The following is a 27,774-nucleotide window of genomic DNA, read 5'->3' as shown; positions in this document are numbered from 1 at the left end:
TACGGTTCGCCAATCAGGGACCATATTACTAAAAGGAAAAGACTCTCCAATGAGCAACACGGATAGTCAGAGCGTGAGTCCAGGAAGCCTTTTTTTTTTTTTTTTCTTTTTCTTTTTCTTTTTTTTTCGCTTTGCTTATTACGCGGGATCCTTGGAAGACCTGTTTTGGGTGACCGTGTTTTCTGCTGAGTGTAGTCCTCTTTGGGAGGACACCTAGCCACGTCAGAAGCACGGAACGGTGAGTGCGCTTTTGGCTGCTGGAATTCTCGGGGTGCCGTGCAGTCCAGTGGAAGGCGGAGTCTGGCTCAGCAATGCCTGTGCCCACCTGTGCCTGAAGTGTGCACCCCGCAGGGAGCCTAGAGCCTCGCGTCCCACGCTCTTCTGTCTTGGTGAAGTTGCTTCATCGCAATCCCAGCACTCTTGGGTGAGTCCTTACAGTGAACCTGCGCCTACACAGGTTCTGCAGCGCTGGCGGTTGGTGATGCTGTGTCCAGACTGCGCTGTGGAGGGACCTGCTTGGTCCTTGCAGTTTCCCTTCTCTTGAGCTTCTGTTTGGGCTGATTTACGTTGTGTTTGTTTGTCTGTTCTTTCGGTTGTTTTTTGTTTGTTTGTTTGTTTTTTGCACGCCATCGCCTTGGAGTTCTTTCGTCTCACCTTCCCTTTCCTCTCCCATCTGGTCTCCCTTAAATTGTTTCCCATGCTCCTTGCTATTAGAGAAGTTTCCCACCAAACTGCCTTAACACCTACCTCATCCTGTATGGTGTTTGCCCTTTTCTTCCATTTTTTAAAATGATAACTGTAAGAATTTTTAATTGTTCTCCTAACTGCAGATGACCAGAATTACCAGTCTGAAGAGAGAAATGTCAATTTGTTTCATTTTTTTGTTTTGCAGTGATCTTTTAAGAATTTTGAAATTTTGAAAAGTTTTCTCCAACTTTGCCGAAAAGCCCAGTGAAGCTCGAAAAGAGCTGTATGGAATTGGCATTGTATGTTTGCTGTGCGCGGCTTTAAACAGAAGGGATTGCGAGTGTCAATTTTCTTTTTTATCTTTTTTTTTTTTTGGTTTTTCGAGACAGGGTTATTTTGTAGCTTTGGGCTCTGTCCAGGAACTAGCTCTTGTACACCAGGCTGGCCTCGAACTCACAGAGATTCACCTGTCCCTGCCTCCCGAGTCCCTGGGATTTAAAGGCGTGGGCCACCACCGCCCGGCCTAATGAGTGTCAATTTTCTAACAGGTTATTTTCACGTTTGCAGTCCTTGGAGAAAAAAATTAATATTTCATCTCTTTCTCTTTGCCTCTGGATAGTTGGTTTATGTAGGTAGTGTAATTTCTGACCATTCGCAAGCTTCAGAATATTCATCTGAGAGAAAGACAAGTGTACTTTCTACCTAGTAGGAAAAAAAAGTGTTTTATTTGAACATTGGCTTGAGTGTGGGATACACTTATAAATTTATTATGTGTAGTTATTTTGATACTCAATTAATTTGTAATTGATATTTTTCTTTTTTCCTTTTCTTTTTTTTTTTCTTTCGGAGACAGGGTTTCTTCATCACTGCTTGGCTAGTAGGATCTGTTTTGTTTTGTTTTGTTTTTGGCAGTAGGGTTTTTCTTTCTGTAGCCCTGGATCTCCTTGTGTTGACTAGCCTAACCTTGAACTCAGAGATCGCCCTTCTCTGCTTCATGCATTCTGAGATGAAAGTCTTGCATCACCGTCCCTTACTTTGTGGGCTCTGGTTACCTGACTCAGTGTAATTACGTTGCCATTACCACCCATCTGCTGGGACTTTCACTTCAGTTTTCTTCATTGCGGAGTGGAAGTCATTATATTTATGTGCCGCATCTCCGTTGTAGTGTGTGGACTCTTTTCAGGAGAAGCCCAGAGAGGTTTGTCTTGGTGAGATGCTATTTCTATTTTTTACTTTTGAGGCAGGCGCATGTTGATTTGCTTAATTCCAGCACTTTAAACTCTCATTAATAGTGCATATGAATTCACTTTTGCACACATCCTCAATAGGGTTTGAGGTCTTCAGGGTTGCAGGGCAAGCTTTTCACCGGCTTAACTGTTTTCTAGCTCTGTGGACATCTGTTTTGTTATTTTGTTATTAAAAAGCTGAGCAAAACTTTTAAATATATTTTTATTACTGGAAATGTCCTACATAAAAGTGATATATGTTAATCATATTTAGCCTGTACACCGTAAACATACCTGAAACTTAATTTTGTGTGTCTTTTGTTTTTATTGTCTGCCTTTATTTGTTCCTTTCTTCCTTCTTCCTCCCTCCTTTCCTCCCTCCCTTTCTTCCTTCTTTTCTTTTTTCTTTCTTTCCTATAACTCATGGGTTCACTTAGTGCTGTCCAAGTGTGTGTGGCCATCCACAGGGCATGGACAACCTACTAGTGATCACATTCCAGAGGAAAAATAACTCTGCACCCACCCCCCCCAGTCACTAGTTGCTGATACCTTCTTAACTGGGGCGGGGGGAGGGGGATTGGCTTCTTGAAGACCAATCCCATTCTGCTCAGGGTTTTGACTGACGTGATCTAAAGTGCTGGATTTTGAGTTCGATAATTGCATTGTAGAATACTGTGTGGAATTGAGCTGCTTCTCAATAAGGGTAATCTCTTTCTCCTTGTGTCTTTTATCCCCTGATCTCGAAAACTGCAGTGTTCATATTTGTCTTAGGCAGTTATTAAATTATGTAAATTATATAATATCAAATCAACTAGAAATCAGTTGTTTCTAACTAAATAAAATTGTCTATGCTCTTAATTATTAAGCTAGCAATAATTAATATTTCTAAGATAAATTTTAACTCATAAAAAGTAAGACTCCTCTTTAGTGACAGGTTTTTCCAAGTTCTGGTCTTGTCCAATTTAAATTAACAGGAAAAAAAATAATTTCAATAGAAAGCTGATGTCTGTTCTATGTACTTAAACCTTAACAATTTTGAGATTAGGCTCTATGCATGTCTTTGACATCAAGGTGTTCTACTCAGATTATAACCATGTTTTCTAAAGGACAGGCTTTCGATTCAGGATAGGTAATGCTAATAAAATATAATCTAAGTTCTAAACAATAGCCTAAGCTACAACTGCAAAATATTACAATATCTTGTCTTTAAAATGATCTTGGAGATACGTGTGTATATGTAGTGTTTTCTTGTACTTGTGTTTTTATATAGTTTCCATTCTACAATTTGGCTTATAATAAAGTGATCTTTTAATTAAAACTTCCGGGTTGGCCTAAATTTCTTTTAGTTCATAGTATAATTAAAGCTTCCTTTTTATAATAGTTAGATAAACCATTAGTCAATATGTTATTAAGTTAGTCATAGTCTCAGATCTGAGGCTATAAAGAGTCTAAAATGTTCTTGTTTCTTTTAAGACATAGTAACCTCTATTCAGGGGTACAATTTCATTATTGTCAACAAGGCCCTCACCTCAGAGATGATCCTTTAGTCTCCGTGATTCCTAAAATATAAAGATTGAGAAAATGACTTATCCCTGTGATCTCAGACTTCCTTAAGTAATTAATATCCTTAAAACATAAACCCCAGGCATTACATTTCTTCAAAATAATTGCTTATAGTTTCCAGTAGATAAGTCATATCTCTAATTAAAAAATCAAGTCTTAAGTTTATTTAAAATCATTCACTGTCAAGGTTTAGTAAAGTATACAGCAGTTAAATTATACTTTAATTAAAAATCATTAGAAAATGGATAAGTTGAAGCTTGAGGTGTAAAAAAAAAAACCTCAAATGTGTTTACCTCATTCCACACCCTTGTGTTTGCAGAGCAGGCCCATTTCTGTTCCATGTCTGCACAGACATAGGGATTCCCTCAATCCCATTATTCCTTCTACCCTTATCCCTTTTAAGGATATTAATTACCCAACTGTATTGAGTTTGGCATTAGGATCTTGAATCGGGAATATCTAGGTTTTATGTATCTTTAGACAGTCAGAGATGCTGTTACTTCCCTTTTTCAAATGTCCACTGAGGTGCATGGATATTCATGAAGCTTCATCACTGCCGCTGGGGTTGAATCCTGTGTAGAAGCTGAGCTGTGTTGTGGTGGAAAGAGACCAGAGCCTGATCTCAGCAGACAACACTGGTCATGAACACAGACAGCAAATGACACTGATTTTCCTGCTGTGCACTGGGAGCAAGCTGTCTGGGACTCTTTATAGTACATGGGAAGGGACTTGGGAATGAAGAAGTTGATGCTACTTCCTGGGTTGTGTTTGTATGTAGTCCTTCTCTCCTGAAATCATTTGCCCAAGGGAGACGGATGACTCAGCAGACATTTTCCTCTTCTGAAATTAATATTGCTTTAATTAAAATAATGCTTAAAGAAAATTAAGCAAAACCTAGTTTATTGCAATAAAGGTGTTACACATAAAAGCTTACAAACTATCATTACAAATTTCAATTTAAAGATCAGTTACTCAAGAGTGGTGTGTGTGTGTGTGTGTGTGTGTGTGTGTGTGTGTGTGTGTGTATGTGTGTGTGTGTATACACCGGTTAGCGGGCAGTGACAGAACAATTGAATATATGACCCAACTTTATTTCTTCTACAGAAAAAATAGCTCCATAGTAGGGATTGTGTAGAACAGTTGTGAGACTATTATTGAAGGGAAGAAAAGTATTAGGTGTTGCTAATCATAGTGGCTCATGATTGAAATCCTAGCACCTACAAGAGTGGTGTAGAAAGAGAACTAATGACTTCCCTAGCCATGGGTTTTGACTCTGAAAGTACCAGGTATGTTTTCCTTTCTGTGGAACAGGCCTGAAATCTTACTGGCAACAGTTGCTTAGCTCCATCAACATTCTTTCCTATTGGCGTATCTTGTCTGGCATCTATTTTGTAGCATTCCAGTCTACCTCAGGATACCCTGGTTTCATAGTATATTTCAACACTATGAAAGATAGGCACCTGGAACTTTCCTGGTCAGTTCGTGATTGATTTCTCTGTGTCGTGCAATCAACATGTCTTGTGTCTTTAGCAATAGGATTTTATCATCTTACTTTTCTGGGCAACCAATAGCAATAACAATAGGCTATATCGTTTTTGTGGAACCCTCTCTGACCAGTGACCTGTGCCTGACACTGACATTTTATTTAGTCACTTATGGATTTTGGGACCAGCGTTTTTCTCTAATGTGTGGTGATAGCTGCTTGTTCAGAGCTTTGTGGGTTTGTGGTTAGACTGCTTTCCTACATGCAGAGTTCAAAATCTGATCTACACAGAAAGGCAGAGTTCCAGGAGAGCAAGGGCTTCATGGAGATGCTCTGCTGTTCCCCCATAAAGGTATTTTTAAGTAGCTTACAAGCTAGTGGTGTTTCAGAAGGCTTTTAAAATACATATGTAGCTTTCTTTAACCCACTTCCTAACCCTACTTTCCTCTATGCTGTTTTCATCCATATTTAAACCTTCAGCCTCCAGTATTTCCTCCTTGTTCATTCATATCACATAAACAGTACTATCCCAGTATATATACTGGGATATATATATATATATCCCAGTATAAACTGGTTATATGCATATATATTTATCCTGTTTTGCAAGATTCTACTGAAGTCACCTCCTACTGAAATGTTTGTGGACAACAAAGGAAAGGAACTGAGAAGAGAGGCATTCCATAGAAAATCTTTGTAAGGTATACATATGACAGAGGATTTGTGGCTGGAATATATATCAAATTAAAAACAAAGCAACTAAATATCAGGAACTCAAACAACATAGTTAAAAGAAAAATGGACCACGAACTGGAGAAATGGCTCAGTGCTTGACAGCACTTGTTGTTCTTCCAGAGAACCCAGGTTCAGTTCCCAGCACCCACATGGCAGCTCACAACTGTCTGTAACTCTGTTCCTGGGGATCTGACACACTCACACCAATGCACATAAAATAAGTTATTTAAAAAATGGACCACATAAAATGGTGTAGAGAGAGTGAACAACTTTGTCTTGTTTTGGGTTGTACAATTGTCTTTCCTTCATCTAAGTCCTTGCTGTTCCTGGGATCACTGTAAAATGCCTTTATTATGTTGAACATGCTCCTTGAATCCCTAATTTCTCCTGGATTTTTATCATGAAGTACAGTAGGAAGCCGCTCAGACTCCCGAAATAATCACACAGCAACTGTATTAATTAAATCACTGCTTGGCCTATTAGCTCTAGTTTCTTATTGGCTAACTCTTACATCTTAATTTAACCCATTTCTATTAATCTGTGTATTGCTACGGGGCTGTGGCTAACTGGGTAAAGTTCCAGCATCTGTCTTCAGCAGGATTACATGGCTTCTCCCTACTCTGCCTTCTTTTTCCCAACATTCAGTTTAGTTTTCCCCACCTAGCTCTGTTCTGCCCTGCTGTGCTATAGGATCAAAGCAGTTTCTTTATTCATTAACCAGTAAAAGCAGCACATAGACAGAAGGACCTCCCACCCCAATGAAGGGTTGTTGGATTTTATCAGATATTTCTTGAATCTCTTTTCATTTTTAATTGTGTTAATGTTGTTCTTCTCTGTGCTTTTTAGTTAAATTGGATAAGGGTCTGCCAATCTCATATTTTTTTAGTGAGAAAACTCTTTATTTTACTGATTTTTGTATTGTTTATTGGTTGTATTTTATTGATTTCAGCCATGAGTATGATTACATATTGTCTTCTACTCATTTTGAGTGTGATTTCTTCTTGATAGTCCAAGTGTATTGTTAAGTTATTCTTGAGATCTGTTTGGGTTTCTTTTGTATGTAGGCAATCTGTGTGATGAACGTGCGTCTTAGAAATGCCATCATTGCCTTCCCTAAGTCTGTGCATTTTGTGTATTCTCTTATTCATGAAATTCTAGAGAGTCTTTCATTTGTGAATTTCTGTCTTGACCTATTTTTATTAATGTAAATTGTATAATTTTATCCATATAATTGTTTATTCTGTAGTTCGTTGTTCACATCCCATGGAGTAAAGTTTTCTATGGTTTCTCTTGTTGATACTCAGTTTCACTTCATGATGCTTAGATAAAATGCAGGGTTATATTTCAGTTTTGTTCTTTCTCAGTAGACTTACTCTGTGCCTAAATATGTGATCATTTTGCAGAGTTCCATGAGGTCTTAAGTATAAGGTATATTCTTTTGTATTTGGATGAGATGTTTTGTATTTCTTTAGTTCATTTAGTTTATACTGTGAGTTAGATCCAGCATTTCTCTGCTTAGCTTTATGTGGATGATCTGTATATTGGTGGGAGTGGAATAGTGAAGTCTCTCACTATTATTGTGTAAGAGTCAATGGGTCAATTAAGCTGTAGCAGTGTTTCTGTTTCTGTTTGTTTGTTTAAACAAACTTAGATGTCCTTGTTTTGGGGAAATAGATGTTAGGAATAGAAATGTCCTTTGAGTGTCCTTTCCTGTCTCTTTTGATTAGTTTTAGTTTGAAGTCTATTTTGTCATATATTAAAATGGCTACACTGGCTTACTTTTGGGTCCATTTTCTTGGAATAATCTGTTCCATCACTTTTCCTGGAGGTGATGTCTATCCTTGATGTTGAGGTGCATTTCCTGGAAGCAGCAGACAGACCCTGTTTCCACACCCATCCTGTTAGTTTGTGTGTTTTTATTGGGGGAATTCAGACCATTGATATCAACCAGCAGTGCTTGTTGATTTTTTTTTTAAAAAATATTTATTTATTTATTTATTTAGTATGTATCCAATGTTTCTCCTGCATGTATACCTGCATGCCAGAAGAGGGCACTAGACCTCATTACAAATGATTGTGAGCCACCGTGTGGTTGCTGAGAATTGAACAAAGGACCTCTGGAAGGGTAGCCAGTGCTCTTAACCTCTGATCTAGCTCCTCAGCCCTGTTAATTCTTTTTAATTTGTTTTTGTTGTTCCTTTGATGGTAGTGGTAGTTTTGTTGTGTGTGTGTGTATGTGTGTACATGTGTGCACACACATACATTATTGCTAAAATTGGCCAAAAACACTCCCTTTCATATGCAGAGCATCTATAATGGTCATGTTTTGAGACCCAATTTGATAGATGCCTAAAGAAAGTATTGGTGAATTTTACTGTTTATTTCTGTTAAAATCTTGATGAGAATAAGGGATGGAGAGATGGGTCAGCAGTTAAGAGCATAGATTTCTTTTCCAGAGAACCATGTTTGATTCCCAGAATCTACTCACACAGTCTATGACTCTACTTTCAGGGAATGTAATGTCTTCTGGCTTCTCTTGGCACCAAACACATATGAAGTGCACTGATGTACCTGAAAAAAGAAAAAAAAATCCATACACATGAAATGAAATAAGTCTTAATGTTCATGTGAGTGACATTATTTGTCTAATGACTATTGTGGTGTTGAAGGAGTTGTTTCATGGCCCTGGAAGCAATACCAGCCAGGATGAGGTCCCAAGGTTAAGTCACTTAGTATCTTTGTATCATCACTAAAGAATGGCCATTGTGAATTTTTATTTTATTTTACTTTTAGCAGTCTGTGAGATCCTGAGGTTTGGGTGTAATTTAGTGACTGGAGGTTTTCTTCATGACATTGGGCAAAGAAAACCTTTTCTGAAATTCAAGAGATGCTTTTCATAACTCAGAATCCAAGTGGAGTACTCCCGCCATGTATGCCTATTTTGGCCATCCATTGAGTAATTGTATTCCCTCGTTGGTGTGTTTTAAGTTTTATATTGGCAGAGAATGAATATATTGAAAATGAAATGAGAGAAAGTCATTGACTTTTGCCTCATCCCTAATGTTTGAGGTTGCCTATCAAGCCCTATATATGGTTGCTGTGTTGGAATCTACTTGGAGCTTTATATTTTGCTTTCTTTTTCTTAGAAAAGGGTATTCTCCTGAGCACCTGTTTTGGGTGACTTTGTGTCCTGCTGACTTCTGGCATCCTCAGGTGGACACCTAGACACATCAGATGCACAGAATGGTGAGTGTGCCCTGGGCTTCTGAAATCCCTGGGGGGGGGTGAATGAAAAATAGAAGAGGACATGACTGCTGCCATATATGGTAGAGGAGATGGTTTATTGTAAATATGTGGAGGGAGGGGGAGAGACAAAGACAGAGACAGAGAGAGACAGAGAGAAAGAGAGAGAGCGAGCAGCCAGGGACATCTGGAGTGATCCAGAATTAATTGGATCATGTTAGGAGAGAGAGTAGGAAAAGCAAGAGACAAACAGAAGAGAGAAAGGAGAGCAGGGTATCAAGTGGCCAAGAGGCAGAAAGGCCAAGATACCATAGTAGCTAAAATGGCTGAATTATATAGAATCAGAGAAGCTGGGGAAAGGAAAACCCAGCCTAATCACTGGGTCACAGAGTTTAGGGTAGGAGTGGGGTATGCCAGTCCGGAGGACGCTGTAACAGGTGGACTGGCAGCCAACATTCTCTTTGATACCTTAATAGACACCTCAGCAATTTTTGAGGGTTTGAGACCGAGGCTGTAATTTACAACACTTGCTGCTTTGGAGGCCTTTCTCGCCAGCCCCTGAAGTTTCCCCTGGTGCTATGCAGCCCCGTGGAGGTGGAGTCTGGAGATGGCAGTGCTGCGCCCATGTTCTCTTGAAGTGTGCACCCTGCAGGCCGCCTTGAGCCACTGTCCTTGCGAAGCTGCTTCTTTGTAATCCTTAGCACTTAGTGAGTCTTTGCCATGAACTCGTCTCAACACAGATCTTGCTGGGCTTCTGGGTTAGTGATGCTGAGTCTAGGTTGTGCTGCATAGTTGACTTCCGTGTGCTTTACATTTATAATGAATTCATTACACTTTTGTGCGCATTTACATTGATTTTCCTTTTAATTTATAGTAATATTTATTGTCATTTCTCTATTTCATTTTGGTTTTGGCGACAGGGTTTCCCTGTATAACACAAGAACTCCTGGTACACACTAGGCTAGCCTTGTACTCACACATCATTCTCCTCTGCCTCATATTCTGAGATGACAGGTTTACACCTCCCTGCTGGATTATCCTTTTTTTTTTTTTTTTAAAAGACAGTGATACTTGTGTAACAGAAGACTGGGCTGGAAATCACTTTATAACTAAACCTTGATATTCAAAACTCCTCCTCACATTCCCATGCTTGTTTTGTCCTTTTCAGTCCTATGCTCAGCGCACTATCTACACATCCCACGCATTCTGCTGTCCCTGCACCACGCCTGCCCACCCACAGATCTCATGAAATGTTTCTTTTCCATGGTCTCTATAGATACTCATCCAGTTTTGAAACATATGGGTATCAGATCAGACATAGAACCATATAAAGGAAATACAGACAGCATTTAACTTTGCGTGCTTAGGTTACATGGTTTGTTAGAATTACATTTTCAGTTACATTCCTTTTCCTGCAAATTCCATTTTGGTTTTCTTCTCTGCTGAGTGGGATTCTGATGTGTACCTGTACCTTTAGCTGGTCTTTCTCTGGAGCACCAGCTCCCAAGTTATGACACAGAGACTTCTTATTAATTATGAAAGCTTGGCATTAGCTTAGGTTTGTTCTCAACTAGCTCTTAAAATTAATCTGTTTATATTAGTTACATTCTACCATGTGGCTCGTTACTTTTCCTCTGTATGTCTGACTTCCTCTGCATCTGATTGGTGAATCCCCCACCCCTCAGATTCTTCCCAGAGTTCCCGTCTGTGCACGAAAGTTTGACCTATCTTCTTCTGCCTAGCTATTTGCCATTCATCTCTTTATTAAACCAATCCGAAGTGCCTGAGGCAAGTAAGGAAGAACAGAGAGACACGTCTTCACATACAGTATGATCAGATACCTCCAATACTTCCCCTTCTTGTTTAAAATAAAAAAGGAGAGGCTTTAACTCTAACCGAGTTAAACTGTATACTATATAGGTAAGAATTACATTCATAATGTCCATTTTATTTTTATTTGACAACTTTGGAAAAAATACTCTATTATCTATCCTATCTTGGTGAGCCCAAACTTTTGTACCTAAACTTTCTACCATAATTTGTATTACAAACCTAAAATATCTTTTTAGACCTTAAAACATTTTCTTAGACAAACAACTTAAGCTTTTATGTCTCTTAACCTTTATGAACTTTACTTCCCTTTTGTGAGTTTCTTTTCTGATTGGTAATGAGGAAAACTGTAAAACTGTAACTATCTAGTCTTCAATTCCATCAGTGACCAGGGAAGGCTAAACTATTTCCTGAGTAAACAGGAAGTGCAGAAAAAGCAAATTCCAAAACCATAGAAATGGCAGACACAGCTGGCTGCCTGGACAGTCACCCAAGTTTCCTCTGCAATCATGGGGCATCTGTCTTCAGCCTATAGACCCAGACAGTCTGACAGACTGTTCTGTGAATCAGGAATTTTGAGGAACTATCCTACTTTGTCTTGGCAAGGCTTAGCAGTAGACTTTCATTGTGTTCTGCTTGTCCAGTTTAGACATACTGTCAGTAATTGAGGCAAGGAAAGTTTCTTTCTTAGTGGCTAGCTTTGTCATGTTGAAAGCAAACTCCATATGAGTTTCTTTAATGTCCGTCATCTTCACTGAAGTAAATTGGTACTGCCAGGAGCATACATATCTCACTATCATGAAAAGTTTTATGTTATTAAAACATCTTAAATGCCATATTCTGTAGATCTCTGAAGTGTTTGAAGACCACCTATCTATCTAAAATATATCTCTGTTTAACCCTGAAAACACACCTAACATGACTACATGTTTGATTGTTATAGATGAATAACTATTAACCTGCATTTCTTAATAATCCTAAATAGTTTGCAATAATAGCTTTAAGAACTAAACATTAACTTTACATTACATTTTAAAATGAGCTGCATACTTCAATATCTTAAAGAAGAGTAGAAACATATGTACAGTATATTATAACAAAAATAACCTTAAATTTGTATGGATATACAGAAATCCATACCAGTGTAAAATATTTGAGATTAGTAGTTGCTTTTAAGCATAAAAGTAGATTCAATAATCTACCCTTTTATCCTGTCATTCCTATATTCCCTGCCTTATTTTTTCACTAGATAGGAGAGAAAGAAGGATGGACAAAAGAAAGAGAGAGAGAGAGAGAGAGAGAGAGAGAGAGAGAAGGAAAGGAAGAAAGGAAGGAAGGAAGGAAGGAAGGAAGGAAGGAAGGAAGGAAGAAAAAAGGAAGCCCTTAATCTTACCTCCATTGTTTAGTTTCCTCCCTGACTATAACTGATAACAGCTTGCAATGACAAGCGTCTGTAATTCACCAAAAGACCAAAACCCACTAATTCCACCTCTTGGGAATGTGAGTGTCATGTTCTTAAAATTATTTCCTGTCATTTGGCAGCAATGGTATCTTTAGGTGACTCTGAGAAAAATGGATAATGGTTAAGTCCTGGGGAGCTAGCTGTATTATTTCTATGTCCAGTCACTGTGTCTTAACGTCCTGGCTGAAGTAGTCTTTAAGACTAGACCATCTCAGCTAGCTGCTTTGAAGTTGTTCTGGATGCAGATTTTTGAGAAAACTGCAATGGAGCCATTTGTGAGCCTGTATCACCTGAAATGATTGTCTTTTCTTCATTGATGTTTGGTTCTTTTATTTGGAAAACATACGAACTTTTGACTGTAGCATACATATCTGCATTAACACAAGTATGGAATGTGTAGTGTTTACAAATCAACTAAAGATGATTTTATGTCCTATGTTTGAATGGATAAAAGGGATCTGTCAACTTTATTCTTTTAGTTTTTTGAGACAGGGTTTCTCTGTGCAGCCCTTGCTATCCTGGAACTCACTTTGTAGACCAGGCTTGCCTCGAACTCACAAAGATCTGCCTGTCTTTGCCTCCCAAGTCTTGGGATTAAAAGAGTGTGCCACCACTGCTCAGCTGCTTTATTTTTAATTTTATTTAATTAACAATTTTTTCATTTGTTTTACATACTGACCACAGTTTCTACTTTCTTCTCTCATCTATTACCTCCCACCACCTCCCACTTGCCTCCCTCCCCACCCACTCCTCTGTCTTCATTCAGAAAGGGGAAGCCCCCCCGACATCAGCTTATGGGCATTCAGACTGATTTCTTTTTCTAGTTATTGGGACTAGAGCAGCAATGATCATGAGTGTATGTATCTGTTATAGAATATGAACTGTTTCTATGATATGCAGGAAAATGTATAGTTTGATGAAATAGTAATTCTCTTTTCACTTTTGAAGCAAGCTCACACTGATTTGGTTGCTAATTGCAGCGATTTAATCCACCACCAATCGTAAGTATTCACTTTGCCACGCATCCTTGACAGGGTTTGAGGTCTTCAGGCTTGCATGGCAAGCTTTTCACCTGCTTGCTTGTATCCCAGCCCTATAGACATATGATTTATTGTTTGGTTATTAAAAGTATAAGCGTTACAGTTCTGAGCAACAAGGCTTTCCCAGTGGAAGTGCTATAGTTCTGATGGGGGGCTTATTCCCCATGGCAAGTGTTAGAGCTCTGAAGGGAAAGATATCCTATGTCAGGACACAAGGAACAATACAAAGTCACACTTCAAAACAAACCACACAACAGATTCATTGCAAGGCAAAACCCAGGAGGGTGGCTGCCTCAGCTCAGGTGAGAAGCAGGAGAGAACTGAGCAAAAGACAGGGTTTATATATATAGCATTTCTTGGAGGTGGAGCTTTCCAGGGTAAAGATTTCCAGAGTGAGGATTGATTACTCTGTAGAGCAGAGCTTGACTGCCTATGTCTGGCAGGGCTGGGGCTGGTCTTTATGGCAGTTAACAGTATACTCTGGGAAGAGGCTGGCCTTTGGAGGTCCTTAGCAATGGGCTCTGACCACTCACATGCCTCCAGTAGCTTACGAAAAGACAAGCTTGAATATGTTTATTATCACTCTCTGTTAGTGATATATTTTAATCATATCTCACCCCTACGAACACAACCAGCACACCTTTCTTTTATATGTCTTTTGCCACCTGTTTTATTTTGTTTTATAATCCACAGAGTTCAGTCAGTATTATCCAAATGTGTATGGCCATCCCGAGGGTGTGGTCATCCTACTAGTGGCTTCATTTCTGAGGAAAAAGTGATTCTTCATCTTTACAAAGATGTCAGGTGCCCATACCTTCTTAGCTAAGGGTGGCCTTCTTGAGGACCAATCCCATTCTGCCGAAATTTTGACTGACACAATCCAATGTGCTTGTGGGATTTTTAAATTTGTATATGTGCATTGTAGAATATTTAGGGGAAATTGGGTTCCATCTCAATAAGAATACTGGTTTTTCCATTGTGTCTTTGTTCAATGACCTTCTATAAGACTATAATGTTTATGGTTAACATAGACAGTTACTATTCATGTACTGCTGTGGTATAAAGTCAATAAGAAATAAGTTCTTTCCAACTGATGTTGCTCTAATTCACACAGGAAGAAAAAGCAAAAGAGAAGGGAAAACCTAAACACGTCCCATGAGTTCTATGTGGCTGGAAACTTAGGCCAGAGAATTTGTGTTAAATTGAAACTGAGGAGTTCCACATTGTTTATGATTTGGCAGGATCACCTATTATTCTACTTTTCTCGTATTTTCTATTGATTTCTTATCCATCTCTGGTGAAAAATAAAGCAGAGATGGTGAATCCTCTATTAACCTATATTGTAGGACATGGAAACCTCAGGTTGGTGATTGTTTTTGACCCAACTGATTGGTTTGATGAGCCGTAATGGAAATTGGGCAGAAAATACTTATGGAAATTTTTAACAGTTAGAGAGGCGAATTTATTTCCTCCATGTGACTGTTTACTGAGTTTATAATTGGTTGTTGGGGTCTAGGCATGGTATTCCAGTTTAGAGAGGGTAAATTTATTCTAAGCAAAGACGTACTACAGGCCAAAAATATGTGATGAAAGGTGTCCACAGGCTTCATGAGAGAGGGTATTCAAAGGTGTCAGTCATCCTGGGGGCTTTGAAAGAAGAAGGATTTGGTTGCTAAAAGACACAGCATGCACAAAAGATTCAATGTTTGAACCAACAGGATTACATTTGGTAAGCCTTGTTAATTGAGCATGCATTTTCCATAGTCATCTGAGTTTAGAACTGTTGGAGGGGTTGCTTGTTGGTTCCTAGCTGCCCGGCTAGCTTACACCTGAAATATTCACATAGAAACTGTATTAATTAAATCACTGCTTGGCCCATTATTTTTAGCTTTTCATTGGCTAACTTTTATATTAATTCAACCCATTTCTATTCATCTGTTTATGGCCACATGACTGTGGCTTACCTGCAAAGATTCAGCATGTCTGACTCTGGTGGCTCCATGGCATCCTTCTCTGACTCTGGAGAACTTCTTCCTCCCAGCATTCTGTTTAGTTTTCCCCACCTAGCTCTGTTCCCCTATAGCTCTGCTATAGGCCCAAAGCAGTTCCTTTATTAAGCAATGAATGCAACACATAGACAGAAGGACTTCCTACACCACAGAACTGTGCAGGCCAACTTATTTGGAAGAGGAAGTTGTGAAAACATTAAAAGAAAAATTCTTCCTGAGCATTCCTCTGAGAACACTTTGCGCTATTGCACATACACCTCAAACTACTTCATTTCAAATCAGCTTATTTCCCATATATCCTATGTTTTCCAAAAGTATTTGAATGCAATGAGGAGTTACTGAGGCATAACTAAAAGAAGTAACTTGTTGCTATTTTTAAAGCAGACATAGACACAACACACCAAAGATAATTCTTCTGGGAAGGACACCCACAGATCCCTAAGTTCATTGTTCAGAGAGGACTGTGTGAAGAGACCATGCCAATGGAGTTCCATGTGCTCAGCTGCCTGCTTTACACTTGTCCCAATGGCTACTATTAATCTTGTTATCTCTGATAGCAGCTCTCTTTGTTGAAAATTTTAACTTGCTTATATTCTTTTCTTCTACCAAGGACTTGACAATCTTTGCTTTCAAGTTCATTTCAAGCTCTCTGATGTACAGAAGAACGAAGTTATATTCTTGACTTCAGTAACACAGGAATGGCTCGTACTCTAGTTCCTGACTAAATCTTCACTTCCCACTGAACCTTCCTGACACTTGTCTCTGCTGTAGGCATTTATTTTTAGCAGTTTTGTCCTGTACGTGTCTCCCTGACTGATTCATTCAGCTTTGTATTCTATGTGTTCTCGGGTTGTTTTGTTTTATTTTTATCTAGAGAGAATTTTCTTGCCGGTTCTTCCATGTTCCTTCCAAAACAAGTTCTAATGCCAACAGAGGACCTGTTAGTTTTACTTACAACAAAGGTTCAAGTTTTTAAAAAATCTACTGCTTGAATCGGGCTTTTCATCTGGCTGTCATAAATGACTCTGGGTAATGTGACTGAAAGCAGAACTGAAGGGTGCAGTTCATTAAAGGCACAACAGTGGAGGGGCTGGTCACATCACACCCAATCACAAATAGTGTAGTTGTGTAGTTTCTCAGCTCACTCCTTCCACTAATGTAATCCCTATATAGTTCACAAAGTGCTTCATCCCAAGTGTGTGTGTGTGTGTGTGTGTACCTCGCCCCATAGGCTCATGCATTTGAAACTTTAGTTCTTAGTGAAACTCATTGGAAACTATTAGGAAATGTTGTCTCAGTGTAGGAGGTATGTCACTGGGGGTGTCCTTTGAGGTTTAAAAGCTCATTCCTGGCACTATGTCTGTCTTTTTGTCTGCTGCCTTTTCCAGGAGTAAAACATGCAGGCACTCTTCTAGCTCCATGCCTGTCTGCTTCCTGTCATAATCATGGACCAACCCTCTAAAAGGGTAAAGAAGCCCAGATTAGTTGATGTCTTTTATAATAGCTGCCTTGGTCATGGGTTCTCATCTCAGCAGCAGGATCCTAACAGGGACTGTGAATCTGCCTTTTTTTACAATAAGAATTCAAGATAGCATTCTACAGGTGTCTCGGAATTAACCTTTATTGACATCATCACTTAGAAGTGTCCTCAGAATCCGCAGTGCTCGGTGATTCTGTGTAGTGTCAGCCCGCAGTTACAGGTAACCATATAGTATGTGCTCTGTTTCAGGAGTCCGTGTCCTTCGAGGATGTGGCTGTGAAATTTACCCCGGGAGAGTGGGCTTTGTTGGATTCCAGTCAAAAGATGCTCTACAGAGATGTGATGGGGGAGACACTTTTGAACCTTATGTCCATAGGTAAAAACACAACTTGTTCCCATTGCTTATTCAATCAGAGAGCAACTGTTTCCAGTTTGTGTGTATAGTGTTGTGATTTGGATCCTTGAATTGAACATGTGGTGAATTTAGTAAGCATGCCTGTGTCTTAAGAGTGGGATTGTAATATTTTTTAATATTGAAGATATTATAATGAATTTTTTGGGTTTACTTTTAGAAAAAGGACTAGAACAAAACATTGAAGAGAACTACAAAGATCTCTGCAGAAGTCTGAGGTAAATTATACTCAATAGGAAGCAATTGATATCTAACATTTACGAGTGAGATGATGTCCGAGAACCTACTAAATGATCCATATCTAATTGTACATTGTATCTAACCCCAAATTCCTATAGCAGAACATTGAATTATCTCATTGCCTGTTTGTGTAATCTGTATCTGTAATCTGTGAATATCACTAACATGTGCTGGAACATTAATCTGAAAGAGCTTTTCCAAGAGTTTGCTACACAAAATCTTTCTGTTGTATTTAAAATTATTCAGAATCATTCTGTATACTCTTTTGAGGCTTTGAATAGAAAGGGGTGTGTTTGTTCCCTCTGTTTTTGCTGTGAGAAAAAGCAACTCTGAGGTGGAGCTCATGTTTACTTACCCTTCCTTGTCACAAGTCCATAATAAAGGGAAGCAGAGCAGGAACTGAAGCAGAGGTGATGGAGGATGCTGTGTACTGTGTGCTCATCCCTTACTCAGCCACCTCCCTTCAACCCCGGCCCACCCCCTATAGGACAACACCCATAGTAATCAGGAGACGTCTCTATGGACATATCTAACTGTCAGTCTGGTACAGCCACTTTCTCCTTTGGTGTTTCCTCTTCTCAGATGTGTCTACTAGCTTCTGTCAAGTTGATGGAAACTAACTAGACCCCCTTCACCTCTTGTCAACACAACACACACACACACACACACACACACACACACACCCCACACTATTAATCTGGAACCGTTCATGGCTAGTTTCTCCCTAAATACTCTTAATCTCACAATATAAATCACACTATAACATTGGAAAACACAGGTTCTTATGAGATATCACAGGAACTGCCCCAGTAGAGCCTTTGAGGTACCTTCCATCATTCCTAAAAGCATAGAAGTCAGACTTCCATCGTTACTGTCAGCATTCCTGGCCTCTGAGCTCCTGGGACAGCTCTTTATTCTCACACTCAGTGACTAAGTTCAGCTAACCTAAGTTTCCAGACATTTTCACAGACCTAAAAGCCACGTGGTCAGCTCTGGTAAATGAATGCCCCCATGAACCTGGTAACCAATTTCTGTTTGAGAGTCCTCTTTGTTCCTTTGATAATCACCATGACCAAACTCATCTTTGGAAGCAATGGGGTTTATTTTGACTTACACTTCCATGTTACAATACAACAAGGAAAGGCAGGACAGGGGCTCAGAGTAGGCAGGAACCTGGAGGTTGGGATAGAACTAGAGACCATGGGGGAATGTTACTTACTAGCTTGCTCCTCATGGATTCCTGAGGTATCTTTCTTATAAAACTCATACCCACCTGTCCAGGGGCACACGTCCCACTATCATCTAAGCTCTCCCTCATGAATCAGGACTGAGAAAATGCTCCCAAAGACTTGTTTACAGCCTAGTGTTTTTGAGTCATTTTCTCATTGAAGGGTCCCTATTCTCTCATGACCCTTGATGCTTCTGGTTGATTACAACCTCAACACAGGTTGAGGATGTAGAATGCCAAATGCCACAGTGTTCCACAACTTTACGTGATTGTCATAATTTTCTCTTAATGCCAAGACCTGTGACTGGATGTTTACTCCATTTATATCCATTAATTATTTTATGTGTATGCATATGTATACGTTGTACACTTCTTATGGTAAAAAGATTTGTGGTGGCCAGAAGACCCCAATAGATCCTTCAACTCAAGACTAACAGGAATTTGTGAGTTCTCCACATAAATGTTGGTGATAAAACCCTGGTCTATTGGAACAGCGAAAATTGCTCTTAACCTCCAAAACTATGATACAGCTCCTGCATGTGTTTGTTTGATTTTGGTTTTTGATTTTGGTTTTTTGAGACAGGATTCCTCTCTTTTTAGCCCTAGCAGTCCTGGAATTAGCACTGTAAATCAGGCTGATACTGAACTCACAGAATTCTGCCCACCTCTGCCTCTTTAGTGCTTGATTAAAGGTGTGCACCACCACCACCATCCTGCCACCTTCATAATCAACTCTCTGCTTCTTTACAGATGATGGATTTCACAAGTGGTTACACTGTCCTCAACATTGGAGGCATTATGCTACAGCCTCTAATAGTAAAGTTATAGAAGACCACATGAACTCTCTCTTCAACGTTTCCCCTTTTTTAAAGTAATTGTCTTCTCATTTCTTGCAGAACTCAGTTGGTTGAGAAAAATTGTAGATATGAATATAATATTCAGTGTGATGACAACCTTCAGCCAATTCTAATGAATATGGTTAATGAAGACATGCCTCCTATAATAACAGGATATGAAAGCCAATTGCATGTAAGAAGCATCATTGGTCATTCATTCTCACATGTATATCTCAGAAACCAAGCTAGAGGGAAACAGTCTCACTGTAAGGAGTCTTTTATACATCAGAAACATTGGAAAAATACCAGTCATTCTGAATCACTTCAGGTACTTGACACTTTTCCCAGAGAGAAATCTTATAAGAATCAACAGTGTAAGGAAGCCTTTAGGAATCTCCCTTCTAATCAGCCTCACAAGAGAACACAATGTGGAGATAAACTCAATGGGAAAATAGTAAGGAGATATACATGTAGTGCAGAAGGTGATGGAATCTATACAGAAGTGAAATCGTTTGCTCATAGCCACAGCGAAGAAGAAGCCTTCATTGATTCCAGTGACCTTACCATCCCTGAAAAAAGTCATATTGGAGAGAAAAAATACGTTTGTAAACAATGTGGGAAAGCATTTAAGTATGCTTCGTGTTTTGAGAAACATAAAGTAACTCACACTGGAGAGAAGCCTTATGCATGTAAGCAGTGTGGAAAAGCCTTCACCAGTTCTAGCTGGTGCAACACTCATGAGAGAGGTCACAACGGAGAGAAGCCTTACATGTGTAAGCACTGTGGAAAAGCCTTCAGAAGTTCCAGTTATTGTAGCATTCATGAACGAATTCACACTGGAGAGAAACCTTACTCATGTAAGCACTGTGGCAAAACCTTTGCCATTTTGAGGTCTCGTAACTGTCATGAGAAAATTCACACTGGAGAGAAGATTTATGCATGTAAACATTGTGGGAAAAGCTTCATTAGTCCCACTTCTTGTAGTATTCATGAAAGAATTCACACCGGAGAGAAACCTTACGCATGTAAGCATTGTGGCAAAACCTTTGCCAGTTTGACTGGATGTATCACTCATGAAAGAAGTCACACTGGGGAGAAGCCTTACACATGTAAACACTGTGGAAAAGCTTTCAACAATTGCAGTTATCGTAATGTTCATGAAAGAATTCACACTGGAGAGAAACCTTATGCATGTAAGTACTGTGGCAAAACATTTGTCATTTTGGGTTCTCTTATCACTCATGAGAGAAGTCACACTGGAGAGAAGCCTTACGCATGTAAGCACTGTGGAAAAGCCTTCTCCCAAGCCAGTTATCGTAATATTCATGAAAGAATTCACACTGGAGAGCAGCCTTACGCGTGTAAGCACTGTGGCAAGACCTTTGCCATTTTGAGTTCTCGTAACACTCATGAAAAACTTCATACTGGAGAGAAGCCTTATGTGTGTAAGCATTGTGGAAAAGCCTTTATCAGTTCTATTTGGTGTAGTGCTCATGAAAGGGGTCACACTGGAGAGAAACCTTATGCGTGTAAGCACTGTGGCAAGACCTTTGCCATTTTGAGTTCTCGTAACAGTCATGAAAAAATTCACACTGGAGAGAAGCCTTACACGTGTAAGCATTGTGGAAAAGCCTTCACCAGTTCTGGTTATCGTAACAAGCATGAAAGGGCTCATGCTGGAGAGAAACCTTAAACATGTAAACATTGTAGAGAACGTTTGCCAATTTCAGCTGCTGCAATTCTCATGGAAGAATTCACACTGGAGAGAAGCTTTATGCATGGAAAACCTGTGGAAAATCCTTCACTAGTTCCTCTTACCATATTGCTCATGAAAGAATTCACACCGGAGAGAAAGGGTTTCCGTGTAATGCATGTAGGAAACTGTTCCTTCAACTTTATGATCATTCCAGCCATGAAAGAATTCACTCAAGAATGAAGACTTATGCATGTAAGCATTGTGAAAAATCCTTTTTCTGCCTTAGTAATTTAACTTTTGTAAGAGTTGTCATATTAAACAGTTGATAGATATATACATATATATATGTATACACACACACACATACATACATACATATGGTAGAAAAGTCTTCTTGGTAATTAGACTTATGTGACTAAGCATTTTCTGGTTATCATTTATGTAGAATTTTTTCCCCCAAAGTTTATAGTTTCTGTCAGTCTGTTGTGTTTGTGTGCCCATGCATGTAAGAACCTGGAGTCAGAAAAGGGTGTAGGATCCCCAGGAACTTGAATTAGAAGCAGTTGTGAGGTGAGTGAGCTCAGTACTAGGATTCAAAGCAGTGAGTGCTTTTAACCTTTACACAGTCACCATCTCATCATCAACTACATTCATGGAAACTGTGCAGTTCGTATTCTCAGTATTCTTCAAGTAAAGAATTGGAGTTTTCTTTTTCAGTTTTTACTGATGCTTTTATTTATTTTGACAGTTTGTTGTGGTTCTATACTATTTTAGCCATAAGTAAGGAAATAGTTTTTCATAATCCTTCTGCAGCCCCATAAGTTTATGTAGAACCACAGGGGAATCGAGACAGACAAAAGTTAGAAACTGCAGGAGGTCCTCGGGATCAACATATAAAAGGCAGTGGCAGCTGAGAGAATCAGAGTTTTACCGTACACGAGTTTTATTCACCCAGGTGAGCACTCTTACAACAACCCAGTTAGATCTTGGAGATTGATGCTAAATTAATGACCCATGACACCTGCCCTTGAGCACCTTTCCCCTTTTCCTGCCTCCTTTCACTGCTGAGATACGGCTTGCATTTCAGGCTGCTCCATAGCTCCCTCTTGTGTACGTACAAGTCTGCACGAGATTGTGTAGATACACAAGAAAGATACACAAGATAAAGATACACCAGAACCTGGAAGATACGCCTGCCCTGCAGACTCAGGTCACCTCGCTTATTGTACCTTAATGCATGTGTAGATAATATTGTCCCTCTGGTGAATATAAAGGTGTTGAAATAACTTTATTTACGGCAGAAGCAATAGAAGGCATGGCAAGCTACCAGAGTTAAATTCTTAGGTGTCTACCTCATCACTAGGTAAGGACCTCTTTGTCAGTTCTGTCTTGAGAGGCTTGTGAATGAGTTTTTCTTGTATATGTAGACATCACTCCTATTTGGGGGCCAAAAAATTTCTTCATCTCTTTTTTTTTTTAATTAAGAGGGAAAGAAAGTTCTATTCTTTTTCAAAGTAAACATTTAGTAAGGACAATTTGTGATAAAGAAGCCTAATCTTTAAGACATTTAAGAATGTGGCACAGGGGAGGTGAGAAGGAGCTGTGAGGAACTGAGGCAGGGAAACTGTTGTCAGAATATATGGTATGAGAGAAGAATTTCTTTCTTTCTTTTTTTGGTTTTGGTTTCGAGTACATCTAGAAAGTGTCTGGACATTTATCTTTTTATTTTTATTAATTTCATTTTACATTCTAAGCACAGTTCTCCCTCCAACCACTCCTCCTACCCACCCCTTGTTCCCCCCAAGCCCAACCCCCATTCACTTCTCCCAAAGGGAGTCAACAGAATCTGGCACATTAAGTTGGGCAGAACCAAGCCCTTCCCCCTGCATTAAGGCTGAGCATGGCCTTCCACAATAGGGAATGGGCTCCAACAAGCTAGATAGATCATGTACCAGGGATAGATCCTGGCCCCACTCCTGAGGGACCCTCACAGCAAGCTACACAACTGTCTCCCACATGTAGAGGGACTAGTTTGGTCCCATGGAGGCTCCACAGCTGTCATTCTAGGGTTCGTGAGTTTCCACAAGGTTAGTTCTGTTGTCTCTGCGGATTTCCCCTTCATGATCTTGACCTGCCTTGCTCATATATTCCCTCCTTCCTCTCCTCGACTGGCTTCCTGATGTTTGGCCTGGTAGTTGGTTGTGGATCTCTGCACCTGGTTCCCTCAATTACTAGATGAAGGTTCTGTGACGACTCTTTAGATATTAACCAATCTGATCACAGGGAGAGACCAGTTTAGGCACCCTCTCAACTATTGATGGAGTCATCCTTATGGATTCCTGGGAGTTTCCCTAGTACCAGGTTTCTCCCTAACCCCATAATGGCTCTCTCTATCAAGATATCTCTTTCATTGCTCTCCCACTCTGTCCCCAGATCTCAAGCATCCTTCCCTCATGTTCTCATCCCCCATCCTCTCCCCTTTACTGCCCCACCTCACCCCCAGTTTACCCAGGAGATCTCATCTAATTTCCCTTCCCGGGGTGATCTGTACATTCCTCTTTGGTCCTCCTTGTTACCTAGCTTCTCTGGAGCTGTGTGTTGAAGTCTGGCTATCCTTTGCTTAACATCTAGTATCCGCTTTATTACTCTTGAATAATTTATTGACATTTGATGAAAATTGCCATGTAATTTCATTTTTCTGTGCATTTAGTAATTGTATTCTCTTGTTGGCATTCTAATTTTCTTTTTATAAAATGATTGAGTAGGACATGGTAGATGAAGCCTTTTATCCCGATGGTTTGGAGGCAGAGGTAGGTGATATGAACTCCAAGCTAGCCTAGACTACATTGCGTGTTTTAGACTAGTCCAGCTCCATAATATAGAGACCCTGATTCAAAAAACCAAAACACACAGCCGAACAAGGAGATGGATAGGTTTAAGTATAAGGTGTGAAAAGGTCCCATTCCAGACTATTGTGTTTGCATAGCAGGCCCTCCTTCTCATTCCTGGATCTGGAGAGAACTCAGAATTCCTTCTACCCCAACTGCATTGATTTTGGCCTCAGGATCTCCAATCAGGAATATTCAAACCATATGTCTTTTTCATCAATCAGGGATTCTTTTACTTTTTTCATCAAATGTTCAGAAAGCCTCACCATTGCAGCTGGGTTTGAACCCAGTGTAGAAGCTGAGAGATGTATTGTGTTGGTCCCGTCCGACATTCATTTCTGCTGATTTTAGTCCCACAGGACACCATGATCCACTAGAGGCAGGAAAGAGTGAATGTATCCAGAGCTCCTGAAATTTTAAGTTGTTGTTTAGGACATAGCAGAGACTGTGCCTCTGCAGCTTTGACGTTCCCCTGGCACTGTGCCAACAGGACTACCCTAGAGGATACCTATTGCTTTTCTCCTTCCCAGAGCACTGTCATTGTGCTGTGCTGCACAAGGTCCCCAACCCTGTACTCTCCTGGCAAACAACTCTGTTCCGGGCCACGTTCTTGCTGTGGTGAAAAGGCACATGGAACATTGTTCGCACTGAGTCCAGACTATTGTGGAGGGTGTGCTCTGTTGGTAGTCTTCTTTAGAGCTGGATCTGGGCTGCTTTAGAGCTGGATCTGTCATCACATTTGTGATCTTACATTTTTTTTTAGTACAGAACCCTATGCCATGCCTGACATAAGGTAAATACAAGCTTTGGCATTAGGCTATACTCCCCAAGAAAAAAAACTCCTCAGAGTGTGTGTGTGTGTGTGTGTGTGTGTGTGTGTGTGTGTGTGTGTGTGTTTGGTTAATACATGACGTTTTTAAAATGATATGAAAGGATGAGAGGATTGGATTGTTCCCTTTGTGAGAGTGGGCCAAAATTCCTCATCATGGAGAGAATTTTTAACAGATCAGGGAAGGCCAGCTCCAGGGTAACAAAAAAAAAAAAATGCCTCAGAGTAGTGAGGGCTTAGGAATATTCTTATCTTAGGGTTTTTGGAAATAAATGTCTATCTATTGGAGAGCTAGACTTTTTCTATCTAACGGGAAAAATAAGGGAACACATTCTTTTAACGAGTCTTAAAAATGCTCTCTGACTCATTCTGTCTGCACACAGCTACATATCTCCATATACCGATATACGTCTCTCTTTACATATATACATCTCTCTCCTACACGGCCATACATACCTATTTTCACATGGCTACACATCTGTCTTTTACATACATTTCTCTGTTACATCTCTTCTGTACAACTTCCTCTTCCTTGTCTTCACACAGACAAATCTCCACCCAGCCATAGCTATACGCCTCATTTACAAAGCTCATTTACACAGCTGTACATCTCATTTACATAGCTCATTTACATGGCTTACCTCTCATTTACATAGCTCATTTACATGGCTTACATCTCATTTACATAACTTATTTACATGGCTGTACATCTCATTTACATAGCTCATTTACACGTCTGTACATCCCATTTACACAGCTCTCTCAGCATACAGCACGTCGCACCATTCCTTCATACTCTCTCACACAGCTCTTCACATGGTTTCTTATGAAGCCGAGGCTCTTTCCCTAGCTCTCACACACATACTTCTCCGCTATTCCCACTCCCCACTCTCCCTCACACTTCTGCTTCTTCGTCTCTCATGAGGTCAGCACATGAACACACTTGGCTCATTTCTGCAGCAGCTCTCACAGAGCTCCGCACAGCCATCTCTCTCCTTACCACTGCTGCTCCTCTCACAGCCAGACTCAGGACAGTGATAACTGACGTTTTCAGGGCCCGGCCCATTCTCCCAATACAAAATAAGTCACGTAATTTCTCTTAGGCTAGCGATGGTGCATTGACCCTTGCATGTAGCTCTAAGTTGGTGAGGGTTCCCGGATGGTAAACAATTGACTGGGACTCTGCAAAAAATCAATTACTGAGACAGTTATGTCTAAAAAAGTTGCTTCTATCCCGACCTTTAATCAGCAAAACAGCTGGGAAAATGACCTCATGTGTTTGTCTCTAGGAGCAACAAATATTCGTCTTTAAGGGCAACCAGCCTCCTTTGAATCTACTCTAAATTCCAAACTTAGCTGTTTGTGTAAAAGACTGTCTTTGTGACTGAGACTCCTCTGTCAGTCTGAGTACTGTAAACTATCCTATTGTTTCTGTTTATCAAAATTATATAGATTAAGCAAAAGTCAACTTCCTGGCAATCCACAGCTATATGTGTGCCCAATAAGTGTACAACATACCACCAAAGGGCTGTGGAAAAAACCCCACAACTGTTCTTATTAGGAAGGTATAGTAGTGGTACCCAAGAAAGTTATTGACAGAAAACAACCAATCATTTACAATCAACCTTACAGCTTTGCCAAGTGGGGCTCTGCAGGTAGCTCAGCTTGTTAAACACTGGTTGTCACCGCTATGTATCCCCATGACCTCTTGCAACCAACAGCACTTGGCAAACTTTAAGTTAGTTTTTTTCCTTTTGCACTAACAATTTCTGAGGCAGAGAGAGAGAGAGAGAGAGAGAGAGAGAGAGAGAGAGAGACTTTTTGAAAAGCTCTCTTGGGCTTGTGCTTTGAGAGTCCTACAAAGAATCAAGGGCTTGGGATTGCATTGTTTCGTTTGCTTTATGCTTCTCCAAGTAGTGGAAATTGCATGAAGGAGTAATTAATCAGGAATTAATCATTTTACAGGATGGACTTCTTCAGAGCCCAAAAAATACTGTTTTCAATTCGCTAGATTTTAGGGTGCAGGAGACAGAAGTCTGAAAAGAGGCCGGTGTTTAACTTCAAACAGAGGACACTAGTCATTGGGATATATAGCAAGTGGCACCTAAATTCCTGCTGTGTCGGGAAGCTGTGCAATGGGAGAAAATTGCCTGAACCTTTATAGGAGGGGTATGGGAATGAGGAAGTTGGATCATCTTCCTTACTGAAATTATTTGTCCAAGGAAGACAGGTTATCTTGGGAAACAGACTTTCTCAGCAAACATTCCTCTCTGGGCTGACCCATAATGGTTGACAATTTAATGCCTTCCTCCATCTCCATGTGGGGATTAGATGATCAACAAGTTAAGCTGTGATTATTATTTTCATGGGGGCACTTTGGAAATCCCCATGAGGGAAATTACTTAGCTAGAAGGACAGTCTCTCAAAATATGACTAAGATTAATCAAGACATTTTCATATGAAGAACATCTTTGATGGTCATGTTTAGAGACCAAATTTATTAGACTCCTGAATAAGATATTTGTGAATTTTACTCTTTACTTCTGTTATATGGACAGTGTGAATAAGGGATGGAAAGATGCCTCAGTATTTAAGAGCACAGACTTCTCTTTCAGAGGACCACAGCATATGCATGGTGGCTCACAACAGTCTGTGACTCAAGTTCTAGGGGATACAATATCATCATCTGGCTTCCTAGTGCACCAATCACATATGATGTGCTCTGATGTACATGCCAAAAAAAAATCCACACTCAAGAACTGAAATAAATGAGTGAATTTGTTACTCTGGGGAATATCATCGTGTTGAAGTTATTATTTCAAAATTCTGGGAGCGCTAACAAGCATGATCATGTCCCAAGGTTGAATCCTTTGGTCTATCCTCGCTA

The 27,774-nt window shown here is 39.9% G+C and overlaps 1 protein-coding gene across 1 annotated transcript; it reads left to right on the top strand.

Moving 5' to 3' along the window:
• The first annotated feature begins 103 nt into the window (after positions 1-103).
• On the top strand, positions 104-27,681 carry LOC125404124 (uncharacterized). Its single transcript, XM_087907216.1, has 6 exons — positions 104-424; positions 1,541-1,895; positions 8,841-8,940; positions 17,008-17,134; positions 17,331-17,388; positions 19,535-27,681. Exons 3-6 carry the CDS (start codon positions 8,929-8,931, stop codon positions 21,165-21,167), a joined length of 1,830 nt encoding a protein of 609 aa, XP_087763342.1. The 5' UTR covers positions 104-424; positions 1,541-1,895; positions 8,841-8,928; the 3' UTR covers positions 21,168-27,681.
• Positions 27,682-27,774: the final 93 nt, after the last annotated feature.

The sequence above is a fragment of the Myodes glareolus genome, chromosome 6, assembly GCF_982192425.1.
Source record: "Myodes glareolus chromosome 6, mMyoGla1.1, whole genome shotgun sequence".
Lineage (NCBI taxonomy): Eukaryota > Metazoa > Chordata > Mammalia > Rodentia > Cricetidae > Myodes > Myodes glareolus.
This window is presented reverse-complemented; position numbering and strand designations above follow the sequence as displayed.

Coding starts and splice junctions, on each gene's coding strand:
- LOC125404124 (XM_087907216.1), top strand. Junction 17,135..17,330: donor TTTGAACCTTATGTCCATAG/GTAAAAACACAA, acceptor GTTTACTTTTAG/AAAAAGGACTAGAACAAAAC. Junction 17,389..19,534: donor GATCTCTGCAGAAGTCTGAG/GTAAATTATACT, acceptor CATTTCTTGCAG/AACTCAGTTGGTTGAGAAAA.